Source organism: Rhinolophus sinicus, linkage group LG12 (assembly GCF_036562045.2).
Source record: "Rhinolophus sinicus isolate RSC01 linkage group LG12, ASM3656204v1, whole genome shotgun sequence".
Classification (NCBI taxonomy): Eukaryota; Metazoa; Chordata; class Mammalia; order Chiroptera; family Rhinolophidae; genus Rhinolophus; species Rhinolophus sinicus.
Genome location: NC_133761.1, coordinates 56043278 through 56059729, shown reverse-complemented (window position 1 = coordinate 56059729; position 16452 = coordinate 56043278). Strand labels below are relative to the sequence as shown.

At 46.6% G+C, this 16452-nt stretch overlaps 1 protein-coding gene across 1 annotated transcript; it reads left to right on the top strand.

Annotated features, from left to right (window-relative positions):
• Positions 1 to 13941: 13941 nt before the first annotated feature.
• Positions 13942 to 16118, top strand: CCDC185 (coiled-coil domain containing 185). Its single transcript, XM_019756354.2, has one exon. The coding sequence runs from the start codon at positions 14133 to 14135 to the stop codon at positions 16029 to 16031; it is 1899 nt and encodes a 632-aa protein (XP_019611913.2). The 5' UTR covers positions 13942 to 14132; the 3' UTR covers positions 16032 to 16118.
• The last annotated feature ends 334 nt before the right edge of the window (positions 16119 to 16452 follow it).

Here is a 16452-nt window from a genome sequence, read left to right as displayed (position 1 = left end):
GGCGCGGAAAGTAGGAGGGGGCGGGGGCGGGGCAGAGGCGCGCAGCGTAGGGGTGCGCGCAGGCACGCGCCTCAGCCAACTGAGCGGTCGTCGCGGCGGGGGATGGGGACCAGCGCTGGCAGGGAGTGGGAAGGGGCCCCGCCGCCGCCGCCGCAACCAATGGGAAGCCCGCGCGCCTGCACCTGTCGGGGCGCGAGGCGCCAGTGGCCGCTCTCGCACACGCTGGGGCAAGGGCGCCCCCTCTCTGGTGTTGGACAGCGCTCCCCACCAGGGCTGCGCGCGAGCCCAGGTGCCCGCCAAGGCCTCCACGCAGCATCTGGTGCCACCAGCGCGCGTCTTGGTGCGGGAGAGCGCTCCGCTTAGGCTGTTGCCGCGGCGGTGGCGCCCAACCGTGGGAGGAGAGTGCCAGGCCGGGCTGGTCCCCATCCCAGGACCCTCACACCAAAAGGGGTAATTTGTTGGGGCGGGGTGGCCAATTGCTACAGTCTCTTATTTTCCAGTACGGTCGTCTGTTTCCATCTCCCACCCGGGCCAAGGTTCTGTGTGTCCCCTTGGGTTCGGAAGGACACACTTCTCCCTCCCAGCTCCCTTGTTATTTGTCCTTTTTCGAACCGCAGGCGTCTTGGGCGAGGACTCTTAGCCTGTCTTGGAGATGCACTGGTCCCTCCGAACCTCCGCCCGGGGGCGCTCTACCGAGGGCTGGGGAGAATGATCAGTGCAGCTGCCAAAGTTTGGGTACGGAGGAGCGAGGAGGTTATGTGGCCCTGGATCAGAACCCAAGGGAGTCGAAGGTGTTTGCTCTCCCAGCCCCTAGTGGAGCGAGTTTGCCACGTCGGTGCAGTCTCTCTGTGCCATTTCTTGTCCCTGCGCTTGCATGCAGGGGATACATCTCTCACTTCTCACTGGCTCTAGCCCCCGCTGTCCCTTCCCAAAACAGGCCTTCCTTCGCCTGCCAGGCTCCGTGGGCCAACGTTGCAGCTTCGGTAGTTAACGGGGGTGAGCTAACGAGGTGGTGTCAGCAGGCAGTACTTACAACCGGTGGCACCCCATTATTCTGTACAATTTGTGGCCATGAAAACCATGTTTCTAATACCACCACCAAATCATCCTTTGCCTCTCCCAGCTTTCCCTCCATACTGATGGTCGTTGGAAAATTACAGCTCTTACGGGGTCTACTCTTATTGGGAGTAATTTTAACAAATTCTTTCAGAATAGATTAACTTTTAGTAGATAAATCAAACTCAGCATGTTATTTATATATTTAGTTATTTTTGCTTTGTAAAATTGAGATGACATCTTTGCACAAAATAAGTGTAACATTTTGACTAGCACAGGTTCGTTCCTGCTAAAGCTTGTACTTTGGGGTGCCGAAATATTAGTTGGGCACTGTTCCAGATTTCCAAAGTCTTATGACTGACTTCTACAGTTTGAATATTTATTTCACTTTTTTGTCCCGAAAATTTCTAAAGCTTTTCTAGTAGCCATTAAATCAACAAAGCTCAAAAATATTTTTGACCCTGCCCATATTTTTCCAGTCTTTGAAATCTGTTCTTCAGTTGGAGCACAATCCATTTGTACAGAGAATATCAGGATTGAAAAGAACATCAAATGTATCTGGTCCAAACACCCTATCTGTGCTTGAGTCCCTTCTGTGACATTTTGAGTAAGTGGTCATCCGGCCCCATTGAATACTTCTTGAGGAAGCCTGTTATATTTGCCAACAGCTGCCTTAGAAAAGCCTTCCTTGTATTGAACTGAGACCTACCTCCCTGAAACTTTTACCCACTGACTCTGGCTGTCCCCTCTAGGTCCACAAAGCCAAACCAAATTCTCCTTCCTTAAGCACTTCATCCATTTGGAGATGGCTTTATGTCCCCTAGAATCTTCCCTTCTCTAGGTTAAAACTAGCTACTTCCTTCAGTGTGACAATTCCTAGAGTCCTCATCAGCCTTCTAGCCTTTCTCTGGATGTGACCCAGGTTCTCAATGCCACCCACCCCTAACAATCAAAGTTTGTTTACAGAAAAGGAGTCTACTTTCACACCATAGGTTCTGACCAGCACACGACGGGACTGGCAAGTTTTTTTTAAATATTTTGCTTCTGTTAATGCAACTTAAGAAGACAATCAATGGAGGATAGACATAGCATACCATGTTGTTTGTTTTCTACTGTGTTTCCCCGAAAATAAGACCTAGCTAGCAGCAATCAGCTCTAATGCGTTTTTTGGAGCAAAAATTAATATAAGACCTGGTATTATATTATATAAAACATTATATCATATCATATCATATCATAAAGACCTGGTCTTTATATTATAGTAAAATGAGACTGGGTCTTGTATTAATTTTTGCTCCAAAAGATGCATTAGAGCTGATGGTCCAGCTAGGTCTTATTTTGGGGGAAACACGGTCTGTTATTTCATATACTGGGGGTGCCAAAAAAATGTATACAAGTGGACACTTTGGCCAACGTTGCTCAAGCAGTAGTTTGCAGTAATCAGAAGCAGTCTGGATGCTGATGGTAACCACTTTGAGCACCTCTTGTCATTGCAGAAGTCAAATGTGACTTGTATTCATCTTTTGTTATAAGTATATATTGAGTATTACAATTTTAATACAGTTCTCCTTTCTTAAAATGTGTATACATCTTTTTTTTTTTTTTTGGCACCTCTGTATTAATTGCTAGAGCTGCCGTAACAAAAATACATAACAGATTGGGTGGCTTAAACAACAGAGATTTACTTTCTCCCAGCTCTGGAAGTCCAAGATCAAGGTACTATCAGGTTTGGTTGCTTCTGAGGCCTCTCTCCTTGGCTTGCAGATGGCTGCCTTCTTGCTGTGTTCTCATATGGTTGTCCCACTATGTGTGCACATATCTGGTGCCTCTCTTTCCATGTTCTAATCTCCTCTTCTTATAAGGACACCGGTCCTATTAGGGACCACCCTAACAACCTTTTTTAAATGGCATTGCCTGTTTAAAGACCCTATTTCCAAATACCTGGTCTCTATATTATAGTCATTCTGAGGTACTGGAGGTTAGGGCTTCAACATATTAATTTTCAGGGGGCACGATTCAGACCTTACCATCTTACAATAAATTAAGCGAGTGTTACCCTCATCTCACAGGTGAGGATAAGGGGGACAAAGGAATCAATCCATTTACTCAACACCACCCAGCCAATGAAGGCTTAAATTTAAAGCAGTTCCACTCCATCCTAATAGTTTCTCCACCATTCCACAGCTATGGTATGAATATCTTCCATTGCAAGGTCTACAAAAAAAGCTATTCTGAATATATTTTAATACATATTTTTCTCAAGAAGAGGAAGAGAATGAGGGTAGATGGAATGCAGGAGAGTGCATGACCTACTTCCTACTAAGTGGAAAAAAGACTTTTTAATTCTCTTTTCCTCTTTCATATAGGAGTCAACTCCAAAACCAATCCTTAAAATCTTCCTCCCAAACACAGGAGAACTCAGGGGCTTTTCTGGGGAGATTAAAGACTCATCCCTCCTTGGACTCCACCCCTTTTTTCTACCCTCCATGTATGAAGTTCCTCACTGTTTTCACTCATTTTCCCCTTCCCATTCCCCATCCTCTCTCTGCAAGACCCCTTGCCCTAGGATTATTTTTCGAAACTTACCGAATCTCTTTCTTGGTGGTACAGACTATAATTTCACTTTCAGTGGGTAATAATATTTCATTCCTACTGCATTAATTGAACACCTACTATGAACTGAACACTGGACTAAGTGCTGGGGATGCAATAGTAAATAAAGGCACAAAAATCCCTGCCCCTGAAAAATGTACAGTCTAGTTAAGGAAAACAGATGATAAGCAAAAGAAGGAAAACATTTGGCGTATTGATGGTGTTCAACGAGAGGCAGTATAATAAATCAGGGAATGGGCAGAGGAGCTGTGTAGATTAGAGTGCAGGCTAAGTTGAAACAAAGTGATCCAAATATACAGTAACTTAAATAGAAGCTTAGTTCTCTCTCATGTAAATATCTTACCATGCTAGGTGGGTGAGGCATCTCTGCTCCACAGCCATTCAGGGACCCAGATTCCTTGTATCTCATTACTCTGCTATCCCATAAGATACTGTCTTCATGTGTGTGGTTGAAGCTGGGCCACTGGCGTGTCTGGGATCCAGCCTGAGGGAAAGTGGTAAAGAAAAGAAATCTAAGGTAAACTATTGCCTTTCAGACAAGTGAGACAGAGCTTAACATATTCATTCTCTCACATATCATTCATGAGAACCTAGTCACATGGCCATGCCTAGCTGCAAGGGAAGCTGGGAAATGTAGTCTTTGTTGGGCAACCAAGCGACCAAAAAAAAAAAAAAAAGAATGAAGTGGAGGGGTCAGGGGACATTAACGTTCTATCACATGTCTGTGCAAGGATAGAGGTTGCAATTTTTTATAAAGTGGGCAATTAGGGTGTCTTAGTGACCCTAGAGTGTGAGTGCCCAGTAAGGGAAGAGGTTAGGGGTGTGGACTTAATCTGCTAGTGAAGAATGGAAACTGACCAGCCCCTAGCCAGGGGCTCAAAACTGGGTTAAAACAGCACAATAAAAATTTTTTTTTAATATTTTTTTACATCAGCCCTTAGGGGAAAGAGGGTAAGGCATGTATGGGCCAGACCTAAAAGTAGCTCACATCTATTCTGCCCACATCCTATTGGCCAAAATGAAGTCATATGGCCAACTAGTCACATGGTGTCACATAGATACAAAGGGAGCTGGGAAATGTAGTCTCAGGGACAACTTTCCAAAAGAGAAGGAAAGCTTAAATTTCAATAGGCAACTTGCAGGCTCTGCCAAAAGGCTGTAAGTTAATTTGAACTCATATCTTTCTTTGCTTTTCCCCCTGCTTTCTTCATATCTGTTTCACCTGCTTACATGGGAAGGTCCTTCAGGGCCATAACCATCATGTTCTCTTGCTTTTGATTCTTTCCGCAGCAATTAATTCTGCATCCAGTGGGCTTCTCACTAAAACAAGCCTCGAGTAATTTCAATATGCAAAGATAGCTGCCATTTCAGAGCCTGGCATATATATCTGATACTCAGAATGTAATTTCAGTTAGTTAAATTTAGGCCGCTGGGGGAAAAAAAGACAACAGCAGCAGAAATAGTCTCTGGGCCTTTAGCCTTTTTATTCAATTCTGAATTAGATAATTTTGCAATAACTTTAAGCTTTGACCTCTACATAGCAATATTTGGTTCTTGGATTAAATCGAACAAGTGTTACTAATGAGGTGGTTTAATAATGTCACCACCTATAGTCAAATTTTCCATTTTCGTTGACTACCAGGTAAAGGTAAACCGGTGCTCTCAGAAACACTTCTAGTAACATAAAAATGTTATTTTCCTGACCTTTTAATTTTGTCTCATCTTCTATCTCCTTGTCTTTTTTTTTTCTTGGTTTCTTAAAGACTCTTACCTTTAAAACTACTGTCAGCTTGGCATGAATATTTTCTTCAGGAAGGCTAATACTAAATGGCACCAGGGGAAAGGGTGGAAAGAAAAAAAAACCTCCTTGGAACTTACTCAGCATTCATCCAGCATTTATTGACTGCCTAATATATGCCAAACACAATGCAAATCCAAAAAAATGCAAGAGATACCACCTTAGTCTTCAAGAAGCTCACAGTAATGAGCCTAAACCTGCATTTTACTTATGCACAATTTTTTTATTCAGTCACTCATTCATTCAACAAATATATCTAGAGTCTGACTCTAGATGTGTGAGATGCCACTACATGTACTAGAAATATAAAATTGAACAAAACAAAGATGCCGGCCCTTTGGAGTTTACATTCAACTGGTGAGAGATGGGCAATGACTTACCCCCACTCCCCATGCTTCCAACCTAGATGTGATTTCCTTTACTTGTGAAGCCTCGTGATATTTTAGCATCTTTCTTCCGGCAATTGCTACTGTCTATCTAAGTTGACCAAGGTACATGTAAGTTGACCAAGAGCAGGAACCAGGTTTTAATCATTATATCCACCATGATGCCTACCCAGCACTGGGTTAATAAATGCTATTGGCTCAATGAATTAATGAGGGTGTCTTTTCACAGCACAACCAGCATAGCTAAAGCAGGTGAAGACACACAGGAAGCTGACAACGCCTCTGTCACTCACATTATCCAAAGTCAACCAAGTAGCCAGAAGCTCGATGGGGTTTACATCTGCACCCCCACCCTGCTTGCTCCTCTTCTGGTTTGGGGACTGGGATGAGGGGATAGAAATGGACCACGTTGCAGATGGCCTCATAGGTAAATTTTGTAATGGGCTTTATATTATGATTTTTTTCATTCTCAAAGGGCCATTTTAATTCTGTAGGGGCCATAATAGTATGAGAAAAACTACAGACACTTCAAAGCGTGTTTGGAAAAGTATAGAAAACCCCTTGCGCCTAGAGAGTATGTGTGTTTGGGGGGGGGGGTGTAGCTGTTAGACATAAAGGCGGAAGGTCCTGCTAGGGCCACATAATTAGGGACCTTACATGTCACAACAAGGAATTGAACTGCATTCAAAAGACAGTGGAGAGTCATTAAAGGATTTTAAGTGAGAAAGTGTCATGATTAGTTGTATCAGACACTAGTCTTTTAGAAAGAATGAAGGTTGGAATGGAAGAGGTGGCGGGAAAGAGTAGAGAGAAGATAACGGGGCAGGTATCCCAACAGGCCAGGGAAGGGGGAATGAGATGTGAATAAGAACCATGGCAGTGACCTTGGGAGGCTCTGAGGAGGGGGTAGGTTGTCACATCTCAGAGATCAGGATGGGTTGAAGATGAGGAAAAAAGAGGATGCAGAGATGATATCAAGATTTATAGTCTAGGAGACTAAGCTATAAACTGCTAACAAAAATAGAGAACACAAATGAAAAGGAGATTTTATGAGGATGTTATGAATTTGATGTTGAATTTGAGGGAAATCCATCTGGAGATACCCAGAGGCAGTTGGAAATTAGGGCTTAGGGGCTTTGCAGAGGGATCAGAGTGGGCCAAGTGGGCCCACGAGTTGCCGCAAGGCTGTCGGTTGAAGCCACAGAATAGATGCATTTGCCTGGGGAATGCACAATAAAAAGAGAAGAGGTCCAGATCAGAACTTCTGGGAACTGTGCTATAGGGAAAGAAAGAAGTGGAGGGAGGCAGAGGAGAGGGAGAGCAGTCAGTGAAAATGAAAAAGAGCAGTAGTTCTCAAACTACAGAGGGTAAAAGAATCACCCAGAGATATTCACGCGGATTCCTAGCCCCTCCATGGAGAACCAGATCCAGCAGGCCGGCGATGGGGTCTGGGAACAAACAATCTAAAAAGCATACCCCTTTCCTCATTTAATGATGCCTAACAAATTACCCCAAAACTTAGCATCTTAAGTCAGCAACATTTTTTATCTCATGGTTTCTGTGAATCAAGAAACTGAAAGCAGCTTAGCTGAGTGGTTCTGGTGTCTCACGAGGTTGCAACCAAGTTGTCAGACAGCTGAACATTTACTTGGGGCCGGAGAATCTGATTCCAAGATGAGTGTCCTCAGCACATGGCAGCCAACAGCCCCTAGAGCGGGTGATTCAAAAGAGAAAGGCGGAAACAACAATGTCTTCTATGACCCAGCCTCAGATATCACATTTGTCATTTCTGCAAAAGCCTTTTGGGGACACAGCAGAGTCCTATTAGCTGTGAGAGGCGAGGTCACAGGGTGACAGAAGATAAAATCTTGTGTGCAGGAGGCAACTTGGAGGCTGACTACCACATGTCCCTACACGCTGGGAGTTATTTTTGTGCAAGTAGCCCTCAGAGAAACACTGGATGGGGAAAGAGAAAAGACAAGTAAGAGTAAAGAAAACTGAAGGTGGACCTCAATGCCAAAAAGGACAGAGAAATGAAGGTGAAACTGAGAAGAGATCATGAGATCTGCCTTCTGGGATGTCTTGGCCTCAACTCTAAAGCAACACTTCTACAGAAACACAACTTTTTTAATGCAACTCATGGTAAGAAATATACTTTCCTTTACTGCCTGGTACACAATGCACTCATCTGTAGAAACAAATGCTTTCAATATTCACAGAGCCCCCCACCCCTACCCCATCCCCTGCCTCCTATGCGTCCACAATGGACACATATCACCAAGGAGAGGGGTTGGTGCACTAAGGGGGCTGGGAGAATGGCTAGTACGGGATTTCATCAGTCAGGGAGGTCAGGCTTGAAGAAGTGTACAGACAGAGCCACCGTGGTGGCTGGGATCCTACTCCAGCGCTGCGTGTGGGTGGCTTTGAGTGGAAAGAACACTGTGAGCCCCTTCCGTAGTATGATAAGCTTGCTGGATGCGGAGGCTGGAATTTGAGTGGGCTGAGAATGCCTGCCCTGCAGATAACACCCGCAAAGGACTCACAATGCACACCATATATTACAAAACATGCAGGGTCGGCAGTCACAGCAGCCCATCCATCAGCAGACCTCTGTTTTGCAGCTCTCTTCCCTCACTGAGACCTTTCTGAAAAACGAATTTCTCTGGAAGTTAAAAACTCCAGGCTCCAGTTTAGCAAAACAGGAAAAACAAAACAAAGCAAAAAACCAAACACCACAGAATTTTAAAAAACCCACACATGCATTTCAAGTTCCAACAAAGTACATTCTTTTTTTTAAAAAAAAAAAATTTAATGTAATGTCTACGTTATGTTGATGATGAAAAAGGTAACTCCAAGTGGGATAATTTACTAAGTGCAACTGTTTTCCCAAGTTTTCATTGGGAAAGCTTCTTCCTATGTTTAACATGACAAACTGTTTGGGATAACACTTCAAACATAAATACCTTTATTGCGCAGTTTTGTGTTCCTATGTCACTGTTGAGTGACCCAGTGACTGCATTCTGTCCCCTCATGGTAGACGTGAGCTCACTTTCAGCTCTGAAAGGACTTACTTTGAGTCCTTCCTTTCTTCCTAAGAACTGGTAAATTACCATCTCCTGCTTTTAGTGGCGTTCAAGTTACAAATGTAGAAAACATCAACATCCTAAAATGCACCCACACTAGAAATGTTTAAAACCCTCTCCTGCTCCCTGGGCCACCTATGAATCTCTCTGGCTGTAATTCCGCAGCACTAGCTCAGAAGACCATACAATGGAAAGGTTAGGGGTGAGGGAGGCGGGTTCCATCCTGGCTCCACTGCCGATTACCTTCCTGATCTTGGAATCTGTGAGCCTCAGAAGAAAACAGTCCCTACTTGGCCTTGTTGTGGTAGAGTTTACATCTAAAGCACTTAGAGCAATCCTCTAACACATGCTCAGCACACATAAGCTCTCATACACGTGGGCTATTTGCATTGTGGGTAAATGATTGTTTCCATGGGAACCTAACTTTCATATTTCCAGGCTCTTAACCCACTATTTTCTTTTTGTTTTAAAAGAAGTTTATAGGCTACAATTTTCATTCTTAGTACTGTCTTGACATAAGTATTTTTCATTTACTGCCCTGGGTGTTTGAATAAGTTATTTTTGTTGTTGTTATTTTACTGTTTTGTGGGTCTGGTATTTTTAATGAATCTGTTTATCATGGGCACATAGAGAGAGTGGCCTGTTCTGTATCCTCAGATACTGTTACTTGGAGGTATCTGTTTTCCTGTGTAGTAAGGAAAAAGTGAAGTTGGGGCATGAAAAAACTGAATTCCTATGAAATTGTACTGCAAAGCTGAATTTCGAAAATTAATAATTCACCCTATTATCCAGCCATTGAGAAAAAAAGCCTTCTGACCCACATATTAGCTTCTTAGGAAAGGGTGATTTCAAAGCAACACATTTACATAAAATATTACCAAAATGTTCAAAGCTTTCACTACAGTATGAATATTGGGGAAACTCAGTTATCTAGAGCAGGGCTGTCTGATAGAAATACACTGTGATATATTTTACATAGATATGTAACTTTAAGTTTACTAGTAGCCCCATTAAAACAAGTAATATGTGAAGTTAATTTTGATAATATATTTTATCTAGTCTGTTGTGTACAAATACCATCTTAACAAATAACTAATATAAAAAAGAAAAGCATTGACATATTTTACTTTTTTCCATAGTAAATTTTTGAAATCCAGGGTGTATTTTATCTTTACAGCACATGTCAATTGGGACTACCCGCATTCAATATGGCCGCTGGCTGCTGAATTGCACAGAGTAGCTCCAGCTGATTTCCCCCTTTTGACCCATCCAAGAACTAGAAGCTTTGCTAAGAGATTGAATCTGAAGCCACTACAGTAACTACTAACAGCCGTTCTGAGGAAGGGCCCAGAGCCCAGTTCTATTCCATACGTTAATTCAAATTGTGGAATCAGAGCACATTTTGCCACGTTTTCCAAGCTTCCAGCAAATGAAGAAACGAGGCCCAGGTCTTCATTTGGCAGAAGTCCCAAATTCTGGGGCCGCCAGTGAACTACACTGAGGATTTTTCTGCCAAATAAAAAGGAGGCTGGTGGTTCTTAGTATCAAGGGACTGCTTGGCAGCTCAACATTTGCAAAACATCTCTTTCATCTGCCTACTGCAAGAGCTGACAGTGGCTTCTGGGCTTGTCATCTTCCCAGGGGTCAGATGCTAAAGATGCTGGTGAGAAGGTTGGCCCTGCTCCCGCTGCCCTGCTCCAACCCCTCCTCCTCCCCCCCAGGCCCCTCAGAGGAAAAGCTGTCTCTTCCCCATTTGTCAGTCTCCTCCACACATTCTGTTTGCTGTTTTGTGTGGGGGTTCCCTGATTACTACATCTTTTTTCACCTGATTTCCAAGATCGCTCTTTGCAAGGTCTCCTAGAAGGAGACCTCTTGTCACTGCCACTCACCATGTGCTCAGGCACCCAGGTGAGAAACCCTCTTTCTCCAGATGGAATCCATCTTCAGATCATGGTCCCTCGACCTCCGAACAGTCCCTTGAATCCATCCCTTCTTGTCCCCCTGCCACTGTCCAGGTTTATACTTCCTGCTGGCTCACCCAGATTAGTGAATCAACTGTCTAACTGGCCGCTGTCTCCAACTCCCCTCCCCTTACTCCCCAGTTTATCTTCAACACTGCTGCCAGGGTGAAATTTCTAAAATAGAGACCCAATTAGGTCACTTTTTTGGTTTTGAGACTTTTACTGACTCTTCACTGCCATCTGCACGGTGGTTTTCAATGCTTTTTATAAGCAGAAACTTAAATTTTTTCAATGTGATGAAACCAGGAGCCCCAGGATACAAAACCTAAAATCTGAGCTGCTGTGGGCACAGAGGGTCAGGGCAGAAGCAGGGACAGAGGCCTGAGAATCTGCCCTGAAGTTCTCAAGTCCCACATCCTGTGGGACCCATGGCAGCTGCAAGGAATCCCGGAGCTCCCTGGAAAGCTGGAACATGCTGCCTGGCAGTCAAAACACTATGGCATCAGGGTCCAGCCCACCTTCCTGGGGACCGCTTTTTCGTGAAACTCTCCCCTCCTATAACTCCTATATCTTCTACTCTCACTCCACCCAGTCTACCCGTTCAAGCTCTCACACAGCTGTGCTTTCACCCACACGACACTGCTTCTCTGTGACAAGAAATAGCCTGGCACTGGCCAGAGCCCCATTTGGTTTTGCAAAATGCTTGGCAGAGCCGTAACCGAGAGAGATGACACTCAGGTATCGGCACAATTCACTTCATGCCTCCATATTTCCTAACTTAAAGTGAAATGATTCCATTTCGAATTTGATTTAATTTTTTTAGAAGTTGCCTCCTTATATAAATTGCAACCACAGATAATTTCTCTAATAATGGTCTGAGGGGCGCCAATAGAAATCTAGGGTAGAAGTTAAAAAGGAGAAAGGACCAGAACACATCCTGTTCTATCCCTCAAGATATTAGTATTCACTCATACAAAACACAGTCTCACTGACTCTCAGCCTCATGGTCGTTGGAAAGTAGGAGCTGTGAAGGTAAGTAGTGACCAGTGGGCTGGATATGTCAATTAACTGCATGGGAGGGAGCCTATCACAATGTATACCTATATAAAATCACCACACTGTACATTTAAAGTATCTTACAACTGTGTCAATTATACCTCAATAAAGCTGAACGCCCCTCCCCCCCCCAAAAAAAGAAATCTATGGTAGAAACAACTTATCCTCAGCTATAAATGTGCTAATGACCACATAGGAGATCCCACCCAGGCAGAGAGGGCTCCTGGAAGAGGGGGGCTCAGTCCCTCGAGTCAAGGCTGCTACCACCTGGCTTCAAGGACATGGCCACCAAGACACTCTGGTATATATCTCATCATAATTTTCTTAAAAGCGTGTCATCTTAGGCAGCTCAGGCTGCTATAACAAAACACCCCAGACTGAGCGACTTAAACAACAGACATTTATTTCTCACAGTCTGGAGGCTGGGAAGTCTCAGATCAAGGTGCTGGCTCCATCCATTCTGGTAAGGGCCTGCTTCCCAGCTTACAGACAGCCACCTTCTGGCTGTGTCCTTATGAGGAGAGAGAGGAAGCTCTGGTCCCTTCATCTTTCTATAAGGACACCAATCCCATCTAAACCTAATTACTTAGCAAAGGCCCTGCCTCCAAATACCAACACGCTAGGGGCTGCTGGGGCTTCAACATATGGATTTGGGGGGACACAAACATTCGATCTATAACACATGCATCCATTCAAAGTGCATGTCCTGAGAGGCAGCATGATGTCATGGAAAAAGAAGTGACTCTGAAGTCAAAACTCCCGCCAGTGACAGAGTGATCTTTGGGGAAATCAGTTAACATGGTCAACTCTCAGATCTGTCTGAAGGAAACGTCAATTCTGTTGGGCCCACATAGCTGCAGTTGCTGTGAAACTCCAAGTAGATGTGGGTAAAGAAGACGGGGCTGAGTCAATATTCATTTTTCTTCTTTAAGGAGTCACCCTCTTTGGAGAATGTCAACCAAAACTGTTTCCTCGTTGCACCTCAGAGAAGGGAAGTGACTTAACCAAGATCCACAGTACAGGATGAACGTGCAAGAGCCTGGGGGCCGCCCCTCCCTAGCACATTACCCTTCACCTAAACTGTTTTAGAAGCACCTTAATTCCATTCTTTTTTTCTTAAGCTAGGAATCTTCAGAAACTTTCATAAACCCATATATTAAGTCATATTTTTTGACTGAAGCCTAACAGGACATCAAAATATTTGTTTCATGCATTAAGGTGCTAAGCTCTTGATACACAATTTCATCTGACCCTCAGGATGGCTCAGTGCCGGTGTTATCACAGCCCTTCGTCCATTCCACTTTTCCAGAATTTGAGGGTCAGGAAAGACAGGTAACTTGCCCAAGACCACACAGGTGGAAAGTGGCAGAGGACATTCAAACTCATGTTTGCGTGACCAAATCCAGTTCTTTTCCCACTAGCCTAGGGGACCTCAACAAGGAAAAATAATCTCAAGAAATTAGAGAAAAGGGTCAAAAATAAATATTTTTTTCAGAAATGTGCACACAACATTCACATTTTGACAAAAGCAGGAGTTGTCACATGAGGGGAAAACGGACTAGTCTTTTTCCTGTTCTAAAGTTTAAAAAGTAACCAAAACAGACTTTGGACTTGCTAACTTAAACAGGCGAAAGGGTTGTACATATTAATGTGCTTCCACAGCCGCGTACTTTGCAGACTCCATAGAGGTACACAGAAGTAGGGGTGGTGACTGAGGCTAAGGCTGGCTCAGGGGATTCCACCCCCGCCCCCACCCCCTCGATCCTTCCCTCCACATTACATTCTGGGGTGACACCTTCACTCAGGTTCTTTTTAAAAGCCTGCTGCTTTAAAGTGTGTAGATGCGAGATCAAATTCCTGCCCGAAATGCTGGTGGGGGTTCACTACACACCCTCAGTCCTAAGGGTCACCCCTGACTTCCTACAGCTCCCCTCCACCCTGCACCTTCCCCCGGCCTCCTGCCCTTCCCACTGTCCCCTATCGCAGAACGGAATGCTAGGGAGGCAGGGGTGGGAGAGGGCCGAGGGCTGCAGGACCCTGGCGACTGGGGCATTGTGAAGTGGCCCTAGCGTCACAGGCGCCAGGGATCCCTGCCCCAGAGGGCAGGGGGCGGGTCTCAGCAGCACCCCCTGGAGGCCGCAGGACCCTGGCTCATACGCTGCGCACGCGGGGAGCGAACATGAAGGGCTTCGGCAACTTCTGCTCACCGCCCTACCCGGACCTCTGGGAGCCTCTGCTGCTCGGCGGAGAGCGCGCATCCTCCTCGCGGCTGCGTGGACCCAGACCCCAGACCCAGCCGGTGCAGGGCTCCTGGGCTGGGACTCCGGGCGAGGGGAGTGAGGCTGCCGCGGCCTCGTCACCCCCGCACTGCTCGCCCACCCTGCGGCCTCGCCGGCGCCAGTCCCCCCACAACTCACTGCGGGAAAGCCACTGCCTGAGAGATATAGCCCGGAAGCCCCCAGACCGCCCCAGGAAGCGCGGGACCCGCAGCCGGCGCCAGGAAGATGCCTGGGGGGAGCCAAGGACCCAGCCCCACCCTCTGGGGAGAAGCAGGCGCAGGCCAGCCTGGCCGCAGCAGCCCCAGCTGTCACCCCAGCAGCCCCAGTCCTGCCAACACTACCCCCCAGCCCAGGGAGATTCGCCCCCACAGTACTCCACGGGTGCTTACATGCCCCCAAATGGAACTTTCAGGGCAGAAAAGGGACAGAGTGGAGACCGGTGGGCAGTGCCGGTCTGCAGAGGTCAAGATTGCTGTTCCCTTTCCTCAGTTCCCACAGAGAAGTCGTCTGCGCCCTCTCAAGCGTGCAGGACGCTGTCCGCTTGCGTGTCCACCCAAAGGAGGGACAGCAGTGATGGCGTGGAGTTATTAGCCAGCCAGTACTCCCAGCCCTCAGTCTGCAGCAAGGAGATGCAGAGCCAGCGCACCCAGATCCTCAAGAACAAGCTGGAAGAGGCGGTAACGTCTTCCAGGGACCAGAAGATTGTGGCCCTGGTGCTCACCCGGCTCAAGAAGGCCCAGAGGATGCGGGAGCTGCAGCAGCAGGCGGCCATAGCCTGGGAGGAACTGAAGCGCTCGGACCACAAGGTCCAGATGACACTGGAGAGGGAGCGCAAGCTGCTGCTGCAGCAGAGCCGGGAGCAGTGGCTGCAGAAGGAGCAGCGCAAGACTCGCCTGAGCGGGGAGCCGCATGTTGGACGGAAACAGGACAGCCAAGCCAAGAACACGGTCCAGCAAGAGAACCAGTGGAAGGTGCAATCAGAGGAGCAGGAGGCCCAGCGCCAGGAGAAGCTGGAAAGGGCCCGCCCCGAGGCTGATCACAGGAAGCTGTGCCAGGTCCAGCGCCAGAAAGAGCAGGAAGAGAAGGTGGGGCAGCCCCAGCGGGAGCAGAGCAGCCTGGAGCTGCAGAAGACGCCGGAGCAGGCCTGTCTCAAGAAGCAGCTGCACACCAGCGGGGGCCAGAAAAAGGTCCAGGACGCCAATCTCAGCTCCCTAGTCAATTACCAGGCCCGGAAGGTCCTCATGGACTGCCAGGCCAAGGCTGAGGAGCTGCTCAGGAAGCTGTCCCTGGAACAGAGTTCCCAGCGGTCCCAGGAGATCCACCAGGGCCTGGTTCGGGAGCGTCACCGAGAGCTGAGGGAGAAGGCTCGGAAGGAGGAGGAGCAGTTCCAGCACGTCAAGTGGTGTGCCGAGCAGTTGGCAGAGCAGAGGAAGGTGCACAAGCAGCTGTTGGTGGAGCTGGCGGACCAGCAGTTCCAGCAGGATAGGAGCAACGTCCACAAGAACCTCAGGGACCAGGAACGGCACCTGCGAGAGCTCAACATCCTGCGGGAGAAGAACCAGCACATCCTGAAGCTGAAAGCTGAGAAGGAGGAAAAGTGCCACGTGGAGGGCATCAAGGAAGCCATTAGGAAAAAGGAGCAGATGGAAGAGCTCTCCCGAGAGAAAGATGCCACCTTCGAGGAATTCCAGAAGACCTTCAGGGCCTCCAGGAGGGACAACGTGAGAGCCAACAGCCTCTTTGCTCAGCTGGAGCGGGAGGCCCAGCTCCATGCGGGTCAGCAGAGAGGGGGCTACTGAGAACCTGACAGAGAGAGAGGGAGAGCTCACCGCCCAGGTGGCTAGAAGGACATCTGGTGATGTGATTCAGTTTATAATCTGATTATAAGGGAGCATTGATATTAAAAAAATTATAAAATAGCTACAGTTTCCTCTCGTGAACTAGTTTGTCCATTCACTTGGGTAGTTGAGAGGGTGAGGGATAGAGGTTTGGGAATTTTAGGAAAATTACTTGCCTTTGTAAATTTTGCCTTAAATAGAAAATATGCATTTAGCTCTCAAGCAATCTTAGAAGCCCATATCGGGCACATCTTGGAGGAACCAGAGAAAAATCTACAGTAGGAGAGATTGTTCTATGTCATGGTTTTTTCCTCTCCCAGAATTCACGAAAGGGTGAAGTGTGAAGTACGAGTCATAAGAAATCTCCAAGAAGAAGAAAAAA